Source organism: Lepus europaeus, chromosome 3 (genome assembly GCF_033115175.1).
Source record: "Lepus europaeus isolate LE1 chromosome 3, mLepTim1.pri, whole genome shotgun sequence".
Classification (NCBI taxonomy): domain Eukaryota; kingdom Metazoa; phylum Chordata; class Mammalia; order Lagomorpha; family Leporidae; genus Lepus; species Lepus europaeus.
This window is the reverse complement of record NC_084829.1, coordinates 102,974,754-103,001,357: the sequence shown is the minus strand read 5'-3', so window position 1 is coordinate 103,001,357 and position 26,604 is coordinate 102,974,754. Positions and strand designations below refer to the sequence as shown.

The following is a 26,604-nucleotide window of genomic DNA, read 5'->3' as shown; positions in this document are numbered from 1 at the left end:
AGCAATATTACACTATGTAATGTTTATGTCACTGAATCTGTTTTATCTTGCTCTTGGGGGAGAGGTGAACAATAGCAAGGAAACAAAACATTTCTAGGAGTGGGTATGGGGATAAGACATGTCTGGGGGCTGGTGCTGTGGCGTAGTGGGTAAAGCCACTGCCTGCAGTGCCGGCATCCCATATGGGAGCCGGTTCGAGTTCCAGCTGCTCTGCTTCCGATCCAGTTCTCTGCTATGGCCTGGGAAGGCAGTAGAAGATGGCCCAAATCCTTGGGCCCCTACACCCACATGGGAAACCTGGAATAAGCTCCTGGCTCCTGGCTTCGGATCAGCTCAGCTCTGGCCATTGCTCTGGCCATTCATCTGGGGAATGAACCAGCGATGGAAGACCTACTTCTTTCTCTCTCTCTCTCTCTCTTTGGCTCTGCCTCTCTCTCTAACTCTGACTTTCAAATAAATCTTAAAAATAAATAAATAAATAAAATCTTCAAATAAAATAAACAGATCTTAAAGAAAGACATTTCTGGGCCGGCGTCACGGCTCAATAGGCTAATCCTCCGCCTGTGGCGCCGGCACACGGGGTTCTAGTCCCGGTCGGGGCGCCAGATTCTGTCCCAGTTGCCCCTCTTCCAGGCCAGCTCTTTGCTGTGGCCCGGGAAGGCAGTGGAGGATGGCCCAGGTTCTCAGGCCCTGCACCTGCATGGGAGACCAGGAGAGGCGCCTGGCTCCTGGCTTCGGATTGGTGCAGTGCGCCGGTGCAGCGCGCTGGCCATGGCGGCCATTGGAGGGTGAACCAACAGCAAAATGAAGACCTTTCTCTCTCTCTCTCTCTCTCTCTCACTGTCCACTCTGCCTGTAAAAAAAAAAAAAAAAAAAGACATTTCTGTATCCCATATCAGAAAAGTGCACTGGGTCTGAGTCGAGGCTGCAGGTCTGCTTCAGATTCCAGCTTCCTGCTAATGCACAACCTGGGAAGCAGCAGGTGATGGATGGCTTAGGTCCTTGTTACCCAAATGGGAGACCCAGATGGGCTTGCAGCCTGGCCCAGCCCTGCAGGCATTTCGGAAGTAAACCAGAGAATGGAAGATCTCTCTGTCTCTTTGACTTTATCTCTGCCTTTCAAATAAAATGAAAATAAATAAAATTTAAAAAAAAATTAAACTAGGGGCCAGTGCTGGCATCCTGTATTGGAGTGCTGGTGTTTGTGTCTTGCCTGCTTTGTGGAAGGCAGTGGAAGGTGACCCAAGACTAAGATGTAGTTCCTTGATCCTGGTTTAGCCTGGCCCAGACCTGGCTGCTGTATCCATTTGGAAAGTGAACCAGCAGACAGAAGATAGTCTTTGTATTTGTTTCTCTGTCACTCTGCCTTTCAAATAAATAAATAAATCTTTTCAAAAATAAAAATAAAAATTGGATCACGGAAGTATATCTTAAGAAAAACATTTCTAGGGCCGGCACTGTGGTAAAGCAGGTTAAGTCCCAGCTTGGGATGCCCACATCCCATATAAATTTCTTTCTCTCTCTAGCTCTGCCTTTCAAATACATAAACAAACATTTTTAAGAAAGCATTCATAGGTCTATCAGTATTAACTGTTTTACCTTGTTAGCCTATTTTATGGGTCAGCCTTCTAGGTAAAAATAAGCTAAACAGATTCTCATATATATTTTCTTCAGAAATTGGTGTAGGATCAGCAAATGTGTAGAAACTTAAAAATTACTTAACCATCTCATGCTCTTGATAAGAACATAACCCTGTCATTATTAGGAAAATCAACAACAATAGTCTGCGAAAAAGTATAAAAGATTTAAATTCATATAACTAAAAAGACAAAAATGGAAAGTGACTTGATTTCACTTTGCTAATGTCTGCACATAGAGTAGACTTCCTTTTTCATAAGGATGGCAATACCCAACTGTATCAAAAATAAATTCTAAACTAATTCAAAATAAACTCTAAAACACTTATCTGTCATTAACTTCTTCCCCATGAAGCTGTTCTCTAAGGAATGACATTTGCGCTGCAGGCACGCTTTCTGCTTGCTGAGTGAGTGGTTTTTCCTGGTATCTCTAGAGCTGGAGCCTCAGGCTTCCTTCCCTAGGTGGGGGTAGGGCGATGGGGGAAGAGAAAAAAAGGGGACTAAAGAAAGATCACTTAGGGATGTGATCATTCCTGGTGGATAACTTAGGAACACCATAATGAAGTAGCGATTTGGGTAATTTCTTTTTTGCAATTTATAGCTGAAAATTTAAAAATATAAATCAAAATAAAGAATTCTATTTTATTAAAATCTCACTCTGAACATCTTATCGCATGTCTTATTAGATTTCTAAAAATCTATTGAACACTGAATTCTGAATTATCTTTAAGACTACCAATGGTTTAATAGTGAGCAAATATTTTCAAAACTAAAGGCAAAGAGGGTGGAAAAGCAGCCATCACCGAACAAAATAATTTCCCAAGTAGCACATTAAGATTTTTTTTAATATCAGAATATCTTATATCCAACCCTAATGAACAGAAGCAGAAACATTTAATTACTTCTTCATATATTCCAACAACATAAAAATTATTTTCTATTTACTATTAGGTTTAAGAAAGAAAATTCAGAAACCAAATCATTCATCAACCTTATATTTGTATATAATAACCCACATGAAAACAAGGGACAATAAACACATCATGGTGTTACATGCCTCCCCCTAGCCACAATGAGCCTTTTACATGTGACAAAAATGAAGATACTTTAAGGCAACACGTTCATTTTGAAAATGACTTTTACCAACAAGAGTTAAAGAAAACATAGTTATAAAGGAATGTTCCTTTATAAGTTAGGACCTGTACTAACTTTTTAAAAGTAGGCTTTTGCTTGTTTGTTAATCTTTATTTTAAACTCAACAGTGACACTAGGTTACTAAAAGAATTATTTCACAATAAATGTTAGTACTTTATTAATACCTTGCTAACCACATGGTAAAAGAATGGGAATCATAGATTCAAATATTTAGTATTCTAAGCCTTTCTCAAAAGCAACATTTTCATGATAAACACTAATTAAAATATCATTCAAAAAATAAAACTGTATTAAGTAAACAGAAGCTGAAACATTCAATTGTAAAGAACACAAAAAATTAGATCATCTACTATAAATGTTAATTGTTAATGAAAACATGGACCAGCACATTAATTACAGACTTCATATCAGATCCTAGTTTTGAGAATTTCCCACTGTATTAACAGAAATTTAAGAAGTCTTTCTATGTAGCTCAACAGATCTTTCATTCAACTTTTACAGGTAAAACAACTTATAAAAAACATTCCTAAAAGTTAAGTGCTTTATTTCTCTCATATTCACCCTAAAGGATTATAAGATACTTACAAATCTAGTTAACCAATTTATATCAGATTTATCACAAAATTATATAATCACACAGTGTTGCTTTTTAAGATCTTTAAGAGTGAAAATGCAAGGAACATATTTTTAAGTATAACAATATTCTGGAACATTTTATTAAAATAAGATGCATTAAATAAAAACGTATAATCAACTTTAAAATAGCATTTTTCTTAGCTGTCCTTCAAAAGAGTTCCTTGCATGGAAATACCATAAGCCCAAAATCAGTATGTGTTAAAAATCAGCGACAGAGAGGATACTTCCTTTGAAACTTATATTGTTTTAAACATGTAATTTATTTGCAGATACCAATACTGTTACTGAATAGAGCTTAAATGTCTGAAAAGTAGCTTAAGGACAAATTAGAATAACTTAAAGATTAAATATTTAATAGTTCATAGTAAATTATATAATTTTAGAACAAAGGATCCAACATTTATACTCATTTAACTTTGTAAGTATTAAGTCGGTTGATAAAAATATTGTAAAAGTTGGATACTGCTTTCTCCCAAACAGCTCATTACACTATGTTAATCATTATTAAGAGGTGGGAAGAGGAGCAAGAACAAATATATCTAATTGATCCCTTCTCATATTTACATGCAGTCCTGTAACAAGTTTCTTTTTTCTCTACCAGCAATTTTTTCTTGCTAAAGCCGTTCCTACTATCACCCTGACTTCCTTCACAATATCAGTTCTGAGAAATAAGCTACAGTTTAGAAACTTCAAATGATGTTAAAAGATAACTGATGAAAAATACACACACCAAGAAGTTACCATGGTGTAGATGTAAAGATAAGGATTCTTTTCAAAACTCTACTTAGTAATAAACTTTTTTGCCTTTTAAACACACCATGGATGTAAAAGAAAAGATAGCCATTCCAAACCAAATTCTTAAGGAATTAAACACATGAATTAAGAGGCACATTTCAATAAATATTTCCTAAACATGTAACACTGTGACATCTCATTCATTCCGAGATTTACTTCAGCCCTATCTGTGAAGTAAAAGGGAAGTCACATGACTTCAGTAATGAAGTTTTCTTTCCTTTCCTTTCTACAGAAAGAAACAAAAGCTTGGTATTAGCTATCCAAAGCCAATGGGTGGGGCCTGCAGGCCAAAAAGCTGTAATGGATGGAGGTTAATGGTAAATAGGGGCCCACTTAACTTTCTGAAAGTATCAGAAATGTGAAGACTGCAACCAGTACAAAGATAAAACAACAAGTGTTGAATGTAAGTTAGGTTTTACAACTAGAAAATTCTGCCCAGGACTTATTTCAATTTATAAACAATATTGCTGCTTTTGCTGGGGGTAAAATCACCTAACTGTGATTCCCTACACAGATACACACCATCCCCCACTGGCACACAGGCACTTCACAAGCCTCTTGAATAAATAGGAGTATCCAGTGTCCAGGGTGCTGGGTGGTCTCGAGGTCCTGAACCAGAGCTGTATACTTTTAAGGGATACTGAGATAAGAACAAAGTGTTTTGTGTTTGTTTAAACCTGGGTCTAGATGTAAAGTCCTTAAGCTGTTATTGGTACAGCTCATAAACTTGTGTTATTATTGATTCAGGCCAAGTTTTAAGTTTCAGCATAAATGTTAGAAAATAAGAACACCAAAATAAAACACTTTGGGCGTTTTTATAGATCTGATTCAAATTAACTAATTCAATTTACTTAAAAGTAATCACCACACTTTGAAAGTGTAAAATCTCAAACCAAGGGAGATTATCATAACACCATACCAACAAAATACTTTTATAAAATTACACAGAACAATATGTATTTAAGTAAAATTATACACATCGGATAAGTTGCAATGCAGTGTAATTCAAAATTTCTAAAGATAATTAAATCAACCCATGTGGAATCCCAGCAAAGCATCAATTATCATGTTCATTTCTATACCTCAGGTTTGATAAAGTTCAAAATAAGTTTTTTTTTAGTTTTTCTGTTGCTTTTTGCCAACCCCCACCCCCACCTCCCAGAAGAGAAAGCAGGACTTGCAAGTAGCCCACAGAAAAGATAAGCAATGAATAGTTTGGCCTGGCTTCTCTGGCTTGATCAAGTGGGCCTGCAACCTGAGCCAAAGGGCGCAAATTCCTCACCATTCAAAATTCTTCAATGGCAGGAGGAAGAAACAGTGAAAGGGGCAAACATGCAAATCCAACTATCCCTAGATTTACTATTCAACCAAAAATTTTGATTAGTTCAAAAATAAAATTTTTGATTAGCTCAAAATTTACTGTGATTGAATTTCTTTTTTTTGGGGGGGGGGAGGGGTAATTAAATTTCTGATGCATAGTTTTAACCAATCCTGAAAGAGTAAAGCTTTTTATCCTTGGTAAAATTTAAAAAAAAATTTACTGAACTTCAAAAAAAACCTGAAAAACACTCATTCATCTTTTTTAAACGTATGGCTTACACTAAAGTGTGTGGGGGTATGTTTCTTTAATACCATTTTATCTATTTAAAGACACTGCTGAAAATATAAATAATTTCCAAGCTCCAGTGTTTCTAATTATAAGCAAAATCATGTGTTTTAAAACCATACTTTGGAAAAAAAAAGTTGATATAATTCATCCTAAACTTTACAACATATCAATGATTTATAAAGTACATAAAGATATAACCTATATCACCAAACTTTTGTTACAAACTTAAAAATAACTCATTTGAATGAAAAAAAGTTCAGGTAAAATAATTTAGGCATGATACAGTCTGAGAACTTCCTGGTCACTATGTCTAATGGCCTTGAGAATTGCTCACACAGCTTAGAAAAAGCAAAGAACAGCAACAAATCCTGGCCAAAGTAAAGGTAATTTGAACTTAACATGGCATCCTTTTTTTCATATAGCCCAATAAACTAAACAAAAAACAGTAATTAGCAAATTGAATGTACAACATTTTAAAGCAAAGTCTACCTTTAAGATTAACAAAAGTAACAAATTTAAACAACTTTTGCTTTTAAAAAATAGACCTAAACAAAAGATTTAAAGCAGCTGGTAAAAATTAAGTACATTATTAATAGCATAATAAATTAGTAGGATTCTAAGCACTGGCAGAGGCAGTTTTCTGCATGAAATCTGAAAAACATAGATGTTAACACTGTTGAGAAATCACTAAAATTAGCTCAAATTTAGCTGGAAAATATTTCTTTTCTTTTTTTTTTAGAGAGAGAGACAGAGAGAGAGGTCTTCCTTTTGCCGTTGGTTCACCCTCCCATGGCCGCCGCGGCTGGCGCGCTGCGGCCGGCACACTGCGCTGATCCGATGGCAGGAGCCAGGTGCTTCTCCTGGTCTCCCATGGGGTGCAGGGCCCAAGCACTTGAGCCATCCTCCACTGCACTCCCTGGCCACAGCAGAGAGCTGGCCTGGAAGAGGGGCAACCAGGACAGAATCTGGTGCCCCGACCGGGACTAGAACCCGCTGTGCTGGCGCCGCAAGGCGGAGGATTAGCCCAGTGAGCCGCAGCGCTGGCTGGAAAATATTTCTATCATAGGTATCCCCAAATTAAGTGGATAGAGGCTATATAATTAAATCTATAAAAAGAAAATGGTAGTACCTAGGAACAATTATCTTTTGATTTTATGTTTTGTATTTAAAGAATGAGAAATACCTGAAGAAATCTTATTAAAAACTACGTTAAGCGGCCAGGGCTGTGGCGTAGCAGGTAAAGCCACCGCCTGCAGTGCTAGCATCCCAAATGGGCACTGGTTCGAGTCCCAGCTGCTCTACTTCCTATCCAGCTCTCTGCTATGGCCTGGGAAAGCAGTAGAAGATGGCCCAGGTCCTTGGGCTCCTGCACCTGAGTCGGAGACAGAGAAGAAGCTCCTGGCTTCAGATCGGCCCAGCTCCGGCAGTTGCACCCAACTGGAGAGTTAACCAGCAGATGGAAGACTTCTATCTCTGCCTCTCCTTCTCTCTTGGTGTAACTCTGACTTTCAAATAAATAAATAAATCTTTAAAAAAAAGTTGTTGAAATGAAAAACTAAAAAATATATAGGGAGCTGGAGAGCAGAATGCTTCATCCAATACAATGCTTCACACAGAGTATGTAACAAATAAGCATTAGTTGGGTAAATTATTTAACCACACTTTTTCTAGAGTAACCAGTTTCTTAAAAATTAACACTTGTCTACAATGAGCCATCTTGTTGATTCCCACCTCTAAGAATGTTTATATAAAAATATGGTTCAGACAAAAATTCAAAAAATATTTCCTATAAGAAAAATGAATATCAATAAAAATAATTATGTCCTTTAGCTAAGCAGTGAGTGTATTTTATGAAAAAGTACCATAAGGATAAATGAAATTAAAATTAAAGATTGATGGGATACAAATCTCCAAGCCCAGAACTGCTGGAAACAAATGTGGATTTTTTAAAAAATTTTTTTTGACAGGCAGAGTTAGACAGTGAGAAAGAGAGGCACAGAGAAAGGTCTTCCTTTTTCCGTTGGTTCACCCCTCAAGTGGCTGCTACAGCCAGCGCTGATCCAAAGCCAGGAGCCAGGTGCTTCCTCCTAGTCTCCCACTTGGGTGCAGGGCCCAAGCACTTGGGCCATCCTCTACTGCCTTCCTGGGCCACAGCAGAGAGCTGGACTGGAAGAGGATCAACCGGGACAGAATCCGGCACCCCAACTGGGACTAGAACCCGGGGTGCCAGCGCCGCAGGTGGAGGATTAGCCTAATGAGCCACAGCGCCGGCCCACAAATGTGGATCTTATTTGATAAATACTGGACTATAGCCCATGTCTAATGACACACAATTAGAAGGAAACAATAAATATGACAAACCAATTAACTGCACAGTTATCACAACTCAACAACGAAGACAGAACCAGAACTTTTTGAGCTGGGGATGATGTTTTCTATCATGATGGCACTGGTGGTTATATAACTAGTCAAAATTCACCTAACTATATATACTTATGTGCTGAGTTTTATTGTAAACATAATACCTCACTAACACTGATAAGGCAAAAAGACAATAAAATAAATCATATCAGCCTATTATCTTTTTAAAATTCTGGCAACCATTTATGTGGTGATAGTATTAATATAAACAAACTGCTTGAGGCTGGCACTGTGGTGTAGTAGGTTGGGCATCTGCCTGTTGCACTGGCATCCCATATGGGCCCCTGTTCAAGTCCTGGCTGCTCCACTTCCAATCCAGTTCCCTGTTGATGGCCTGGGAAAGCAGTAGAAGATGCCCCAAGTGCTTGGGCCCCTGCACCTACATAGGAGACTGGGAGGAAGCTCCTAGCTCCTGGCTTTGGCCTGGTCCAGCCCCAGCTGTTGTGGCCCTTTCGGGAGTAAACCAGTGGATGGAAGACTTCTCTGTCTCTCCCTCTCTCTGTGGCTATGCCCCTCAAGTAAATAAATAAATATTTAAATAAAAAATAAACTGTTCAAAATAAAGACTGAGACTCAAACCCAAGACTGTTATAGTGTTTAACTTACTTTCACAAGTATTAGTTCAACAAACCCTTACCTCAGCCCTCCAAGACAAGAGGAAAGATATTACACTGACCACATTATAGTTATTAGAACACTGAAGCTATGACAAAGTTATGAGCCAAAGTAAAGTCCCCAACAGTAAAAGCCAAATCCAAAGCCCCATCTCCAACATTACTTCTCTCACCAAACCACACAACTTCTCTTTTGCAGGAGTAACTATGTACAACAAACTCTTAAGTTCTTGCTGTCTGTCAAAGTGAATCCTTGCTATCTGCCAAGCTCTTTGTTAAGTGCTTTACACATGTAATTAAAAAAAAAATCTGGATTTTTATTTATTTAAAAGGCAGAGTTACAGAGAGGTAGAGGCAGAGGCAGAGAGAGAGAAGAGAGAGATCTTCCATTCGTTGGTTTACTCCCCAAATTGCTGCAATGGCCAGAGCTGGGCCAACCCAAAGGTAGGAGTCTGGAGCTTCTTCCAGGTCTCTCACATGAATGCCAGGATCCAAGCACTTAGGCCATTTTCTACTGCTTTCCCAGGTCATAGCAGAGAGCAAGATGAGAAGTGGAGCAGCTGGGTGATGAACAGGTGCCCGTATGGAATGACAGCACTGCAGGTGGCAGCTTTACCTGCTACCCCACAGTGCCAACCCCTACATGTGTAATATTTAATCCTCATAATAACCCTATAGAAAGTGAATGCTATTTTTGTCAGTCTTTTTATAGGACATTTAAGATACTGACAAAGTAATCTGCTTTCCCCACATACTTCTAGTAAATTGGTATTTGAATACTGGATTTATTTGACCTGAGTCTATACACCATGCCATAACATATTCACACATTCCAATCCTGCAAAGATTAAATAATTATGAATAGAGCAATAGGTAATGTTATCACAGCAGGTCCACTTAAAACTATGTTTTTGGGTGGTAGTGCTTGGCATAGCAGTTAACTCGATGCTTGCCATGCCCACATCCCATATCAGAGGGCCTAGTTTGGGACACCATTTTGTTTCTGATCCAGCTTCCAGCTAATGTGCACCCTGGAGGGTTGGGGGCAACAGTGATGGTACAAGTACTTGGTCCCTGTGGAAGACTCTTATGGAAGAACTGGATTGATTTACTGGCTCCTGGCTTTGACCTGGGTCAGCCCTGGCTTTTGTGGACATTTGGACAGTGAACCAGCAAATGGGAGGATCTCCCTCCATCTGTGTGTGTCACTCCCTTTGCCTTTCAAATAAAGTAAAAATAAATAACATTTTTGTTTAAAAAACAGAATTTTTTCCTTAGCCTATAATGAAAAATACACAAACTTGATAATTATACCTGAATACATAAACAAATATTTCATGGTACAACAAACTATTAAATAAAACAAAAATATCTATACAGCAAAATCATTTCCAAGCCTCAGTCTATATACTGATATTTTAAACAACATTAAGCAATATTTTAGACCATAAAACTGTAATTAAAAACCTCAGAGTAGGCTGGCACCGTGGCTCAATAGGCTAATCCTCCGCCTACGGCGCCAGCACACCGGGTTCTAGTCCCGGTCGGGGTGCCGGATTCTGTCCCAGTAGCCCCTCTTCCAGTTCAGCTCTCTGCTGTGGCCCGGGAGTGCACAAGTCCTTGGGCCCTGCACCCACATGGGAGACCAGGAGAAGCACCTGGCTCCTCACTTCAGATCAGCGCAGTGCGCCAGCTGCAGCAGCCATTGGAGGGTGGACCAACAGTAAAGGAAGACTTTTCTTTCTGTCTCTCTCTCTCTCTCTCTCACTGTCCACTCTTCCTATCAAAAAATAAAAAATAAATAAAATAAAATAAAATAAATAATTCAGAGTAGACAGCAATGAAAACTAAGCTACTGATGTACTACACATTCTGTCCAATTACAAGGAAAGTTCATAAAAGAACAAACCAATATATTTTTCCATTCTGAGTATATACCATGGGAAATGTCCATGATTTTATTCTGACAAAGGAAGGTCAGTTTACATTTTAGTTTATTCAACAAATACTTACTAGGCAGTTCATATGGCATTTATCTTTATTCATCAAAACAACCTAAAATTTAGTTATTATTATTCCAATTTTCAGCTGACAACATAAGACTAAATCTACCAATTATCTGTAAATCTTATTTAGAAGGCACTGTCAAATTGCCAAATATTAACATATTAAGGGGAAGCAATTATCATAGTCCTTGGATTTGTTGCTAAATAAGATGAATCCTGATGTATCAAAACTCAAAAAAACCACTTTTGTAACTCCTTCAATAGACTACTCATTTCAATATCGTTTCCAATACACCCCATTAATCTGCAAAGTTCTAGCTTAGACATAATACTGTTATCAACTTTTATGATGTTGGAAGATGTTATAACCAAATTATTTTTAGAAAGGAATATGAGTCATTTAAGTTTCCTTAACTTATGCAAGTTACTCACTGTATAGGGTGTGGTGCCACAGGTAAATTTCCTGTCACTTAAAATTGAGGAGAAAATATTTCAAGATGTGAAGAAGTAGTAACAACTTTGATAATGACACAAATACTTATTTCCTGTTTAGCTGCAAATCAAGTCTATAGAATATCACATTTAGGATAACTTTCAGATTTGTTAGAAATGTCTTCACTTTATTTAGGTTACATTTGATTTAGAAATAAAATAACATATCCTATTTTTAACTAGCAACTTTTAAGTTAATCACCATATCAAAAGCACAGCTCAGTTAAGATATACAAAATTATCTGCCATATTTCTGTAATTTCTGAATAGGAAGAATTAAACCAAATCCAAATAAAAAGTTTCACTGCTGCCCAAAAGTAACAAAAACTACAATGAAGTTCTCACTTTTGACCTACCATCATAAGTTTAGCTTAACAGATTTTTAACTTCTCACAAAGCCCAAGAACTCCGAAATAAGTTAAAGAGAGGTTGAAGATATAAAACTGAATAAGTGCTAAGTGGTTTGCCGCTTACATATTTATTTAGAAAATAATTCTTTGATTTCTTGCCTTCATTTCATATAAATGTCTTTAAAAATAATCAAAAATAAGTAAGAGGGGCAGCCATTTGGCTTAGCAGTTAAGATGCGTTAAGGCACTCCTAGACCCACATTACAGTACCTGGATTTGAGGATTGGCTCCAGGACCTGACTCCAGCTTCCTCCTGATGTAGACCCTCAGGGGCAAAAATCGATGGTTCCCACCCAAGTCAGAGAACTGGACTGAGTTCCCCACTCCTGGCTTTGGCCTAGCCCAATCTTGGCTGTGGCAGGCAACCAGCAAATGGGAGCTTTCTCTCTCTTCTCTCTCTTCTCCCTCTCCTTCTCTTTCTCTCTCTACCTTTCCTTCTCTTGCTGCCTCTCAAATATACATACATACATAAGGTATGCAACACTAAGAGCTAACCCTAATGTAAACTATGGACTTCAGGTGATTACAGACAACTATAGTTTCAACAATTTTAATAAATGTACTACCCTGGCAGTGGATGGTGACAGTGGGGGAGGCTATGCATCTGTACATTAAGGGGCGCTGTAAGGGAAATCTCTGTACTTTTCTTCTTAATTCTGTGAACCTAAACTGCTTGGAAAAAATTGAAGTCTTAAAAAGAAGAGAGACAAAAATATTGAAGATGTATAGCAATAACTATGTCTAAGATACATACCAATTTTCACTTCGAGTTTAAATTTATGGGGGGAATATCTTTTAATTAGTACCAAAAAAAGAGTTTGGAAGATGTGTTATCATTTGAAAATCAAAAGGGAAGTAAGCAATATCTTTAGGGCTACAATAAAGTCATAAAATTTTGATTGAAATATTTTACAAATGTGGTTTTATGATTAAACAGCTTTAGAGCATTTGGTTTGGGAGTCTTTTGAATATCACCTGGGCAAAAAAATCTTAAAAATATGGTATATAAGAAACTATTTTAAAAATATTAAAATATATAATCCATTGTATAAATGAGCTGTAACAGTTCATGATTATATTCTTTTTTTTTTTTTTTTTTTTTTTTGACAGGCAGAGTGGACAGTGAGAGAGAGACAGAGAGAAAGGTCTTCCTTGTCAAAAAAAATAAAAAAAAAAAAAAAAAAAAAAAAGAAGACCTTTCTCTCTGTCTCTCTCTCACTGTCCACTCTGCCTGTCAAAAAAAATAAAAAAAAAAAAAAAGGCCGGCGCTGTGGCTCAACAGGCTAATCCTCCGCCTTGCGGCGCCGGCACACCGGGTTCTAGTCCCGGTCGGGGCACCGGTCCTGTCCCGGTTGCCCCTCTTCCAGGCCAGCTCTCTGCTGTGGCCAGGGAGTGCAGTGGAGGATGGCCCAAGTGTTTGGGCTCTGCACCCCATGGGAGACCAGGAGAAGCACCTGGCTCCTGCCATCGGAACAGCGCGGTGCGCCGGCCGCAGCGCGCTACCGCGGCGGCCATTGGAGGGTGAACCAACGGCAAAAGGAAGACCTTTCTCTCTGTCTCTCTCTCACTGTCCACTCTGCCTGTCAAAAAAAATAAAAGAAAAAAAAAAAAAAAAAAGAAAGGTCTTCCTTTGCCGTTGGTTCACCCTCCAATGGCCGCCGCGGTAGGCATGCTGCGGGCGGCGCACCGCGCTGATCCGATGGCAGGAGCCAGGTGCTTCTCCTGGTCTCCCATGGGGTGCAGGGCCCAAGCACTTGGGCCATCCTCCACTGCACTCCCTGGCCACAGCAGAGAGCTGGCCTGGAAGAGGGGCAACCAGGACAGGATCGGTGCCCCGACCGGGACTAGAACCCGGTGTGCCGGCGCCGCAAGGCGGAGGATTAGCCCAGTGAGCCGCGGCGCCGGCTCATGATTATATTCTTAATTTTCTTCTCTCTCTTTTTTTTGACAGGCAGAGTGGACAGTGAGAGAGAGAGAGAGAGTGAAAGGTCTTTCTTTTTGCCGTTGGTTCACCCTCCAATGGCCGCTGCAGCCAGCGCACTGCGACCGGTGCATCACGCTGATCCGAAGCCAGAAGCCAGGTGCTTCTCCTGTTCTCCCATGCGGGTGCAGGGCCCAAAGACTTGGGCCATCCTCCTCTGCCTTCCTGGGCCATACCAGAGAGCTGGCCTGGAAGAGGGGCAACTGGGACAGAATACAGCGCCCCAACTGGGACTAGATCCTGGTGTGCTGGTGCAGCAAGGTGGAGGATTAGCCTGTTAAGCCACGACGCCGGCCTATATTCTTAATTTTCTGAGATTTCTCTTTCTGAATATTTTTAGCTGGGATTTTAAATGGCCCTGACAATAATAATCACTTATATTCTATTTTGAAAAATGCTATCATGCTAAACTAAGATAGAAGTAAATACATCTAATTAATAAGCAATGAAATATTATGGTAAATCCTTACATATGAACATACAGGGATAAACTTGTCATAAGTTATATACTTATTATTGAAAACACAGATATGATCTCTATGCTCAATCAAGTGATTGAACTGTGTATACTCCTCAACATTTTCATACATTTAAATAGTCATACCCAAATGTTTTCATATTACAGTTATTAATACTTTAAATTTATCTCAATTGCAATAATTATTTATTCTATTTCCATTACTCCTTGAGATATTTCCTAAATAAAATAAAAAGAACATAAAATATATAAACTCTTCAATATTGCACATTTTGATTATTCATAAAACTCAAAATAAATGAGAAATAAAAAGCCTAAAAAGAAAATGCCAACATTCAAAGATAAATAAAGATTTCAAAACCAAATTATTAATAAATATTCAAACCTACTGAGTAATAATAGTTTCACTGTGGCTCTTTTGAAATTACTGTCTTTGGAAAAGAAATCATGCATAAATTATTAAATAAATGAAATGCATCACTTTTCATGGCAAATAATTCTATACATATATAAACTCATTATGTGAAGTTATTATTATGCTAATAAACTGAAGATAGGGCAGTAAGGAAAAGGGATTCTGTACCACCACAAACAAAATAAAATTCAAACAATCACTTTATCTTCTTAGGTGAAGCTATGATAATGAATTTAAGCATAGAAATCTATTGAAAAAAAAATTTAGATGATAACAAACATCAACAGGTTGTTACTGTCCTTGTCTAAAAAAGATCTAATATCCAGTTACTATGCATTTCCTCTAAAGTGCCATCAAGGTAAGTCCTATTAAAAATTCATAATATTTTAAAAATTGCCAGTGACTTTTTCCTAGGCAGTTTAAATAAGCTTTCCTACAATCTAACCATGGCTACAGATGTGTTTTATTGTTACTAATTTTAGAAAAAACAAGTATTAATCATTGACACAAAGCAGCTATATCCTAATTGATGAAATCACCTTAGTTAAGAACTTAGATTTACAAACATATACTAAACACACATACACACACACACACAGTTACTTCAACTGAGACAAATTTCCACGTTTTGCACTGGAGTCTTAAGACATCCCTGAAGAGTTAACCTATTTTACAAACCAAGTCACAATCAAAATCCACTTAAATACTTTAAGGAACATCTCAAAAACAGTGAAATGTAACAAAATTCACTAGTGTAACACATATTTTTGCTAACTTGTAAAACTATTCATATTGAATTCAATATTTCACCACTAACAAGGGTCAAAACACTATTTGTTTCCAAGCCATAGAAATATTATCATGTAAAGTACAAATTAACTTTAGAAAATCATATGAAGACTATCACTTTAAACCAGCAATGGCCACACACCACCCACAAATGGTAGACTCTTACTGTTATCTATCAACACCTCTAAAGATAGGGAAAGTACAGCACCTGGGCATGTGTTTAAACTTGAGGATTTGGTAACATCAAAGAAAGGACAAGAAAGTCTGGTCATGTTAATGCTGACTAATTTTAAATACAGTTATGCAACTACAAATGTGCAGTTCTATTCGAACACACACTAGTCTTCTACTTTGTAACAAATGAATTGTTAATTTTTAGCAGTCAATATTTTTAAAAGAGAAAAAAAATCTGAACGCCTTGTATAACTTTCTAATTATTTTTTCAAAAAGTTAAAATCAATATTTTTTCCTATTTCCTCAATCATATAGTATTAAAATGTGTTTAAGAATACTTAAAAAAAATCGAATGACATGTAATTCTAACACTCAAAAAAAAGATGACATATATTTAAAGTATTTAGAGTTTATACTGATCCAGTTGATCATTTAAAATTCCTAATATCTATAAGGCATTTCCTTTGATAACAAAGTAGTACACAGACATAATTTTAAAAAGTAATATATACACAAAACCTGGTATGTTTTCAAAAAATGTACAAATAGTAAAAATGGCAACTAAAATAGTAATGTCTTTAGAAGTTCATAAAATGGACCTGAATTTCAACCTGACTGCAAGGGGATGCTCACATGATACTACTACATATATCCTAATTATTACTTGTAGCTGCCTGGCTAAATCAGTAGGGTTCCTTTCCTCTTCAAACAATTATTCATACAGTTTATATGGAATTTACACAAATGTCAAAGTATGACAGAAAACCATAACTAGGCATCATTTAAGATTCTCCTTTTCTTACATAAGTGATGTGTAAAAGATCAAGGCAAGCCAAATATCAAAAACCAATATTTATAATCTAGAAACTGTTAGCTATATATTAAAAAAAAGTCACCAGCAATGTATTTTTAATTCAGCAGATATATTTATCGACATATAAGTGTTAAACAGGCTAAACCTGGTGTCTTGTGGTTCTAAATATTAGCATTAATAAAATATCTAATATTTTAATATTTTAAAGGTAAACATAAAAAAACAAATTATAACAAGGTGTGATCAGACAAAGAAGAAAAGTGCTATTTTTTTCATTCATCTATAAAACAAATTTATGAGATCGTAAAGAACAATTTAACAACCTAAAGAAGGTTCAAAGGGGAAAGCAAGAGCCAGAGAGAAAATGGATTTGTCAATGATTTTAGTTATTCAGTCTGAGGAGAAAGAAGAAAATTCAGAAAATGTAGCTTCATTTTACAACACAAAATAGGAAGCATAAAACCCAGTAGCCTGTAAGTGGACTCATATTTATGTGTTTAAACCCTGTATCAATTCACAGATTATGCTGATCCTGCCGCATGTAAACAGCCAATAATGACGGCCAGGCTTTTGGAAAAGGAACACACACCGCCCAGCAAGGTCAGGCAGCTACCAAGCACCACAGGACAACAGATCAAAACAGAACGGTTTCATATGTTTCTATTGTTTATACACTTAATTTGAAGATGATATTCCTTAGCAGGGCTGGGTTGGGGAGGGAGGGCGCAAATATTACCAGGAATACGTAACACAAAATCAAATAAAATACACAATGTTCATGCATAGATACTAAGCATTTCAGGCATTCATCTCTGTCAATCAACCTGTATTATTAAAGCCATTCATTCACTTCTTTTTAACTTAGATGTCAAGCCAAAATAAACCTCTTTACTCCTAAGCCTCTTTATTTCTAACTCTGAATTCACTACAGAGAATATACATTTCCTTAGCTTCTGTGGATGAAACAATCAGGCTTGCAAACTATAAATATCTTTTTTAACTGTAAAGAGATTAAGCAATAGGAAGGAATGGAAGGGGAAGAGATTATTAATTCATTACGTTTGGGGCAGAATTCGAATACAGGAGGAGGCAATGACAGTATTTGGTATTTAAGTAACTGAACAAACTACAACCCAACACAAGCAATGGTGGAAATTTACCCAGGATAGCAGTCAAATTTTAAACACACAAGCCAGAGCCGCCCTTGGCCACATGTTTTTTTTTTTTTTTTTTTTAATTCAGTCTCTTAAAGAGACAGAATCCTTGGACCAACGCTCTGTGGAGCCTATTTCTAAAATGTGTGGTTATCAAGCATCCTCGGCGGCATTTCTTCAAATCCATCCTGGGCCAACAAGTGCTTTATTTTATTATACTATGAAATCAAATTTTGATCGGAATCTACAAATGACTACAGAGCAAGCAGTGATGATAACAGAAGGAGCTGCTGTGCCTGGAGGTAACTAAAATAAGGGGACCTATACCATTTCGTACAACAACAATTTGCTTTTCCTTTTTTTTTTTTAAACTTTAAAGTGATCACTGTTTCTTCATTCATTTTCCCACCCATCCACGCGCCATGGGCGACGGAATATTGTAACCGATAACACCGGAAGCTGCAGGAAGGCAATTTTGCTGAGGAATGGAGGGAGGGGGAAACGCTAGCAAAATCAACCCCATTCCAAAGAGTGGAATTTCAAAGGCTTCATTTTCTGTTTAGGGAAAGATACCTAGGAAGGGGCTCACACAAGTCTGCCCAAAACTGGATCACCTCGTGATTTCAGAGGAAGGTTTTTGTCTCTCAGTATACACAAGGACACATTATTGCCTATCTATTGACTTCACTGCAGATCAACTCAACCCGGAAAAAGGTAAGAGGGGGGGAAAAAGTTTGCCTTACTTGGTGTACAAACACATCGACTGGAATATCCAAGGGGCTTCCCTCTCGGTTTATCATGGAGATGAATCCAAATCCCATGCGCACATTGAACCACTTACAGTGGCCAGTTCCGTGCAAAACCTGGGATTCCTCCTCTGCCGGCTCCGGCAGCTTCCCGAGTTCTTCTCCGCCACCTCTGCTTGCCCCGCCTGAGACGGAACAGGACAAAAAAAAAAAAAAAAAAAAAAAAGTCAGTTAGTGTATTTTCTCATACTGTGCCCATTCAACGAGCGGATTAAAAAGAAAACTGCTGGGGGGGGGGGCGCAGGAAGAGGGAGGAAAGACAGAAAACACACCAATAAATGGTCTGCCTCCTTTTCTTCTACAGAAAATGTCTAACACGAAAAGGGTTAAAAGGGAAGCGGGGGAGGGGGAAGCCACACTGTTCTATCGATCACGCCAACTTCCACGTTTCTGTACATACGCGCGTACTTTTTCATTTAACTCCGCTTTTCAGCCAGATACTACAGTACGGCATTCCATACTTGGCTCGCATACTGCTGATTTCACACTGATCCCATTTACAAAGACAGATTTGTAGCCCAGTCAGTCCCTCCGTCGGGCACGAGGAGGAAAGAGAAATCGGGAAGATGGTTAGCACTACCAGTTAATGCACATGCGGCGGCCGTGAATCCAGGCTTATTTGCAATGTGCGTTCCCCTCCCCTCCCCCCCTCACCATAACTTTCAATTAAAGTTGGGGTGGAAGGGGGGAGGGGGCAGGTGTATGAAAGTTTTCTAGGGCTCACTAACTGAAACTGCGCTTAATCACACTCACACAATTCAAACAATAGCCCCCTGAAAGCTTTTCAAGTTGTGAATCAGGGTGGGCGGTACAAAACATTTTTGGAGATCTATAACAATAGGTTTGCAGAAAGCCCCTCAGCGCAATGGGGGGCAGGGAGGTAATGCTCAGTATTGGGGTAAAAGAGGAAGGGGGGGACGGGCAAGGAAGGGTGGGCGAGGGGGTTGAGGGGAGAGGAAAGAAGAAAGAAAATCACAGTAAAACAATAGAAAAGAAAATTAACCTTCGGCCATGTTGCCCCACGGGCCCTCAGCTCCAAACTCGTGAGATGAAAACTTTCCCTTTGGAACGGAGTGATCTTCTGCATCAATCTAACATCTTGATTTTGTGCGATCACAAATTTAGCTCGCATGGTCTAATGTGCTTTCCTTCTTTTGATTTTTTTTTCCTCTTCTCTCTCCAGTTTCTGGCCCCCTGAGCACACGTGACTTTGTCAATTACATGCTTTCTTGCTACTAATTTCACCTCGGATCCTTAAGGGGCTGGCAAGAGGAAGAGATAACCAATCGCCATTTCATCTGTGCTGACATCAAAATAATTTATGAATGAACGCGGAAAAAAAAAAAAAACCCAGACACGTTATCTTGAAAGACAATTTGGGACGCTTCCTCACGATAAATCAGAATGCCGATTTCGTGCTTCCACATAAACACAATGGAGGGTCCCGGTGAATCGCCGGTTTAGGAGACCGGCACGGCCCCGCGTGTGCACGCGCGTGCCCGACACCCCAGCCCGGCGCAGCGGCTCGTGGGGGAGGGGGTCGCCCGCACCCGGCGGCGCGTGGGGCGGTTCTCCCCGAAGCTCGCAGCCCCTCCGCGGCGGCAAGCCTGCCCGGCATGCTCCCCGCGTCTTTGCTTCTTAGGATTTGTACAAAATCGAAGGAAACCTAATTACATTCCCATGAAACTTTTAATAAAGGTGACACACACCTCCCTCCCTTCCCCCCACACAATAAAAAGCGAGAGCAAAAACACACAATTACCTGAATTGTGCACCCTGATTTTTTTTTTTTATTCCAATTTAAAAGAAAAATGCTACGGGGGGGGGGGGGAAGCGCCATCCCCTTGCGTTTGGGTTTATCATTTCTGGACGTTTTGCGGCGGGGGTCGGGGGTGGGAGGGAGAGGAGGGGTTGGGAAGGAATTGGACTTCACAGGTTTCCCCGCCATCTCTTTCCGGGGGAGGAGATGTGATTAACGACTTCCTAAATAGCAGCCCGGTTCTCCAGCCTTCCATGGAGTGAACCTCAATCAGGCGCGATTGTTCCCCACGAGCGGACGGGGCGGGCGGGCGGGGGAGGGGTGCTGGTCCCCGAACCCCCTCACGTTTGGGGGGTCCACTGCCCGCCGCGGCAGAGCCGGATAATCGAACGCGCAGTAACGGATTAGGCTCGTCCCTTCCCCGCCCTCCACCCCTCTCTTCTGTTTACCCAGTTCAGAACATTGTTGGTTACTAACTAGATACTGACAAGATTACCGGCCTCACCGAACACCACAGTAAACACACTCCAGCTCCAGACGCTTTTTTTTTTTCCGTTGAAAACATGAAACATCTCTGTTTTGAGCCCTAAAAGGTGTCAGCAGTCCTTGTCCCCTACCCCCACCCTCCCCGTTTTCTTAAACAAGCAGTTTACGGAAAAACTAACTGTACAAATACCACTTCCCCTCGGCGAAGCTGCCGGGCTGACCCTCCCCCACCGTGCCCGCCACCCCTCCCCGCCGGCGACCGAGTCTGCAGGCTCTCCAGCTCTGCCTCTCTGGGACTCCAACGGGGGCGAAAGGAAAAGGCACAGAAATCACCACAGACACACACACACACACACACACGTACACCCCTAGTTGCACCTCAAACGGGGGCGATCCGAACCGAAAAGGCACAGAAATTACCACACACTCACTCATTCTCTCTCTCTCTCTCTCTCACACACACACCCCTGGTTGTACCTCCTCCCAGAAAGCACCACACACACACACACACTCATTCTCTCACACACACACCCCTGGTTGCACCTCCTCCCCAGAAATCACCACACACACACACACACACCTGGATGCACCTTCTCCCCAGAAATCACCACAGATACACACACACACACGCCCCTGGTTGCACCTTCTCCCCAGAAATCAACACACACACACACACATCCCTGGTTGCACCTCCTCCTCAGAAATCACCACACACACACACACACACACACACTCATTCTATCTCTCTCACATACACACACACCCCTGGTTGCACCTCCTCCCCAGACTCAACAACTAAACCGAAATTCAAACTAATTGGCTCAGGTCTGAAAGAAATGGATGTATTCAAGAGGAGAAGTTATTTTCAGCTGTTTGTGATAAAGGCATCAATCAAAACTGATCAATTCGGAAAGATTTTTTTCATCTGTTTCTTTCTGTTGATTCTCAGGGAAAAGGGCAAGCTTTTTCATTCCATTTATTTTGGAAGGAATAACCTTGGTAACAGAGGGTGAGGAGGAAAGAAAAACTAAAAATACAAATGATTTAGGAAATACAACAAAAGCTCTGAACTCTGAAGAAATTATTTGCTAACAAAACCTACAAGGCATTATTTTAACAGACACTGATTATTACTATTACAGATTACATAAACTTCTAAGGAAGTACCTTTAACAAAAGCATTACAGGTTAAACATTTCATGTCATATGAAAAACTAGTTTTAATAAAAATTATATTTAAAAATGAACATCGCATATCAGAAACATAATTTGAAAGATTTTCATGTAAATTGAGGTGACCGGTTGTTATTTATGTAATTATAATAATCTCACAAGCCAGCATAGCTTGGTTTTGTTAAATATTTATGGTAAGCACCATTTTATCTTTAATAAGTTTGTTTTTAATCAGAGAAGTTTACTCACTATAAAATCAGAGCCAGTAAGTGGGTGGTTTCAGAATCACTATTAAGTCTGATGAAATTCGAACCTATCACCACGCAAATGAAAGAGTGTGAGGGTTCATAACTGAGCTATGCTGGATGGCACAGTTAGGAGACTCAAAGTCTTGCCTGATTGGGGGCCTCCAGTATTAGTGGAATTAAGGTAGGGTTCACTGGACTGGTCACTGGTGTCAGAGGTTATCGACTCATTCATTTCCTGAGAGGGACATCAGCCTTTCAAGTTGTGTGGAAGGCTTTTTCCAACTGGGAACCCTGAGAAATCCTCCAAAATTCATTCACAAAGAATTTCAGGCAAATGCATTTACATACCTTGGGGGTGGGAAGGGTAAAACGAGAGGGGGAAAAGAGGCGAGGGGAGAGCAGAGGGAGGAGGAAGGAGGAAGACGCAGAAACCATCAGTCCCAATTCACGGATATGGCGCTTCTTTTAAATACATTCATCTTTTTCTGCCCTGTTCCCAAATCTTTTGAGCCTAAGATCCTTTTATAAACCGCTCATAAGCTCTTAAAGCTCGCAGAGTGCTTCTTCCACATAAAATGGTCCTGAGTCTCCCAGAATGCTTTCCAATTTGTCACCTTCCTGAAGTCTTCTGGTTTTAATTTTTTTCTCATTTCCTACTTGTTTTTAGTGCCACAAAGATCTGTGTTTGACTCAAAACGCATGGTTTGTACCTGTGAAAACTCAATGTTTTATAGCTTGATTTATCATAGTTCTTTCAGAATGTCTTTAAAATGAGTTCAAGTAGCTACAAAGACTCGGGGGCGGGGGGATGGTGGTGGTGCAGATCCAGGAGGCCCGTGGTTCGCACAATCAGGTTTCCCCCCGTTTGAAAAACAGGTACACATTACGCATTTTCTCAGCCTGCCCCCGCCCCCAGCCCCCAACAGTACAATGCGGGGAGCCTACCACCGCTGCTTTCAACTACAAGCAACGAGTGACTTCTATTAAAGCAGAAACAATGCTTCGGTTCTTCTTAAACTTGGGAGGAGGAGCAGCGGCACCGCGCCGAGCCGCCGTCCGAGCCGCCCTCTGCTCCCCGCAGCTGGGGTCGGAGCTGCACGCCAGCGCCGCCGGCCGGGGCAGCCCCGCGAACTCGCGCTCAGCGTGCACCTCCGTCCCTACAACTTCCTCTCACCTCTCTTCACTCACCTCTCCCTTTAGTCATCGCATCACCACCCCCTCCGTGGAGGTCCAGACCCTTCCGAGGGAGGCCGGTGATTTCAAACTCATTAGGAGGGATTTTATATCTGTCATCTTGTCCCCAAGCACAAACAAAAGGAACCCTTGCCTTCAGCTACGATGGCAAAAACACTAGGCGCAGACCCTCCGCGTGTATTGTACTGCCAGACATGTGTCATTTAGAGTTTGACCCCTTGATCTAGGAGATGCGAGAAGCTCCTCAGAGTAAGGTAAGTGTGGTCCCAGGGAGAGAAGCTGGAGGACCCCAGGAAATGACCGCTCCCGCCCCCACCAGGCCCTGCCCAAAATGGAGCCGTCTGCAAACGGACCCCGGCGCCGTCCTATCGGGAAGGCACGGAAACGTCGCCTGGAGCCTGAGGGTCAGGGGGCCGTCGGCGGGCGGGGGTGGCCGTGCGGGCGCGACGATTTTCGGGAACCCCCTCGGCCCCCCGCGCGATCTTTCCCGCGCAAAAGCGGCGGGCGCGCACGTCGGGCGAGCTGCAGGCCATCGGCTGGCCGCCTTCTCCACTTCTCAGTACGTGGAGGCCCCACGAAAGGGGTCCCCGCCCGGGCGCAGGTCTTAGGGTACCGGCCCGTCGGAATGTGGGGGCGCTTTGTTTTAGCTCCCGAAACGCAAAATTCCGTTCTCATCTCATTTAATTTCTAAATCCGTGGACAAACATGCTCTGGTTAACGCCGTTGTTCCACTTCTAAAATTGTATGCAGTTATAAAATTTCTTGAGTTTTTCCTTAAATACCTTCTTGACACATTTCCCCCAGAAATAACAGCAAAACTGGAAACTTAGGAACGAATTAACGTAAATTTTAAGTTTCCCGGGAAGATTACCTTTACATTTCAAAAGAGTAAAATAAAACAACCATTTGTAAATGCTTCCTTCTTTTTTGGTCAGTTATGTTTCAGCAAAGTATTGAGAGCAACAAAAATAATTCAGAAAAGGGAGGTTATTTTAAGCCCACCATTTGTATAAAGTATCATTTTTTAAAAGAAGCTGGAATAGCAAAAATAACCCTATTTTATTAATATACTTCTCTCCCAAGTAAAAGGAAAAATTAAAATTTTATGATTAATCTCAAATATTTTACAAACTCTACTCAACAAATTCCTCAAATGATTTTATTAGAAAATTTCGTTAGAAAAATCATTTAGTATAAGTTTTACTTTGCTCACAATAACACAAAAGAAAACCTCTTGTTTTATTTGACAAATGAAAGTCGGTATTTTTCAGCTGAACTACTTGGAACATATATGTTCCATAATTTAAAGATCTTTTTGCAGTTAATATTCTGAGTCTGTGGAAAAGACACTATGTAAACACAGAATTCCTTTTTCATCCTCCAAAGCAATGAATAAAAGTGTGTTCTTTAAACCATAATAATATCAAAAGAAATAATCAACTGAAATAAAAGTGGGGATGGTCAGGCATTTTGTTTCAATATTTACACTTTGGGTTTCTTTGCTGGTAGAGCACAGGTATATCAGAATTAGGAAGGAAAAGAAGAGAGGAAGACTAAAGGATGAGACAAATGAGGGGGAAATCTTCAGTTTTAAAGATGCCTATCTGAGAAGCCAATCTGTGGAGAAAAGGAATTCAGCTAGAAATTACTGGAGGCCAGGGTTCTGGTCCCACTTACCAAGCTTGTGGCCCTGGGATAATCACTAAGCTTCGAAGAGCCCAAGTTTCCTCACCTACAAAATGAGGAGACTGGACCTGTTCACGTGGAAACTTTCAATTTAAAATGTAATCTCCTGAAACAACCTTTCTTTTGGTCAAAGAGGTGCCTTTCCCCTCCAACCCCCTTTTTTTAATCACAAGGAAACACAGACATGAAACTTTATTGCAGTCACTTAACACATTGGTGTTAACATTATTTCCCAACAGAAAAGAAAAAGGTCTCTACACTGTTACCAGTTTGCCCCAAGAGAAAAACCAGTATCAATAATCAAGGGAATCTGCCAGGCGTATTATAATATTGTAATGACTTTTGAGAATCTTCATTGTTAGGATACTCATTAGAGCATCATCTCCACGTTAAAGGATTCACTCAAAAAATATAGTAAAGTGTCAAATGCTAATCTTTCATGGTTTTCTCATTAAACATTTTAATCTTTATTCCTAACCTCCTGCTATCCACAATCCTGTATCTACTAACTTTAATAACAGAATGACATCATTTTACTTGTGCATAAACATTGGCACATCATAGCTCTTAGGTGTGTTTTGTTGCTAGTCAAGAGCTGAGCCAAGACATTATTAAATGCTATCAGGGTAGTTAGTACATTATTAAATAAAACGATTACTCAAAAAAGTTACCTAAGTTCATTCCAGTGACAGAGGAAAATATATGTGAAAAGTCTAAGATTAAAATGTGAAGAAGTTCAAATGATTCAGTTTTTGTAGTATGATAATGAAGAACAAATTTTGATACATGTTCATGAAAAGCAACATAAATGGAGATTCCTGGATTAGAGAAATTCCACCAAAAATTTCTAAAACATTGTGGTATTTATGTTATGGTGAATTATTTAAAAATGGCACCAAGCCTCTATTTTTAATTTAATTCAAGATATATTCACTAATGCCTATTTTACTTTGGGAATTACAAAAATGAACAAGCTATGAATACTTTTGTTTCATCTATTTTCTATGTTCCTGGAGTTATAGATGGGAACTACAAAGTCCAATACTGCTAAAATCAGAGGGGAAAGGAATTAATTAGAAGACGTTATCCACACAATTCTGGTGGGAATTTAGCTTTACAGATGCAGTAATCTGGATGGCGTACAGTAGGACCATCTTGCCAAAATGGAAAATCAGGATGGAAAAATCTTGAGGGCTACCAAGTTCTCCCAGATGCTTATAGTGATCTTTAAAACATAAGGTAAGTGAAATATTTATCAAAAAACAAAAAAAAAGACTAACCTGGGGCTGATGAAACCTGGTTGAATGACCTCATCGTCTTCTGAAGAACCTAAAATCAGAGAGCTCAAGTCAGTACTACATTATTTGCCTATTTAATTGCCTCTTCTTCAGCTTAATGGCTCATTAGAAAGCAATAAAATGCCCAGGTTTTGACTCTGTGAAGTGACTTGTAAACTTATTTTCACAATTTAAAACTCACCTAGCAAAATTAGATAAGCAATTGGCATAAACTTGTCTTTGATTTCTATTAAAAGACTTCAGTTTAAAAAAACATTTAAAACAAGTCTGTTAAGATGTAGTCAAAAGATGCCAATTTCATCAGCAAGGCAACTTTTAAGTTTTTAATTTTACACTGTAATTCAAGAATCCCATTATTTTTCCACCCATAATAC

The 26,604-nt window shown here is 39.6% G+C and overlaps 1 protein-coding gene across 1 annotated transcript in view; it reads right to left on the bottom strand.

Moving 5' to 3' along the window:
* The window catches only part of LIN28B (lin-28 homolog B), a 121,189-nt gene extending 94,943 nt beyond the window's left edge, over positions 1 to 26,246 (bottom strand). Inside the window, exons 1-2 of the mRNA XM_062187640.1 lie at positions 26,213 to 26,246; positions 18,324 to 18,511 (exon numbers count right to left, since the gene is read on the bottom strand). Coding sequence (XP_062043624.1) covers positions 18,324 to 18,511; positions 26,213 to 26,246 — 222 coding nt within the window. The remainder of the gene's footprint in view (positions 1 to 18,323; positions 18,512 to 26,212) is intronic.
* Positions 26,247 to 26,604: the final 358 nt, after the last annotated feature.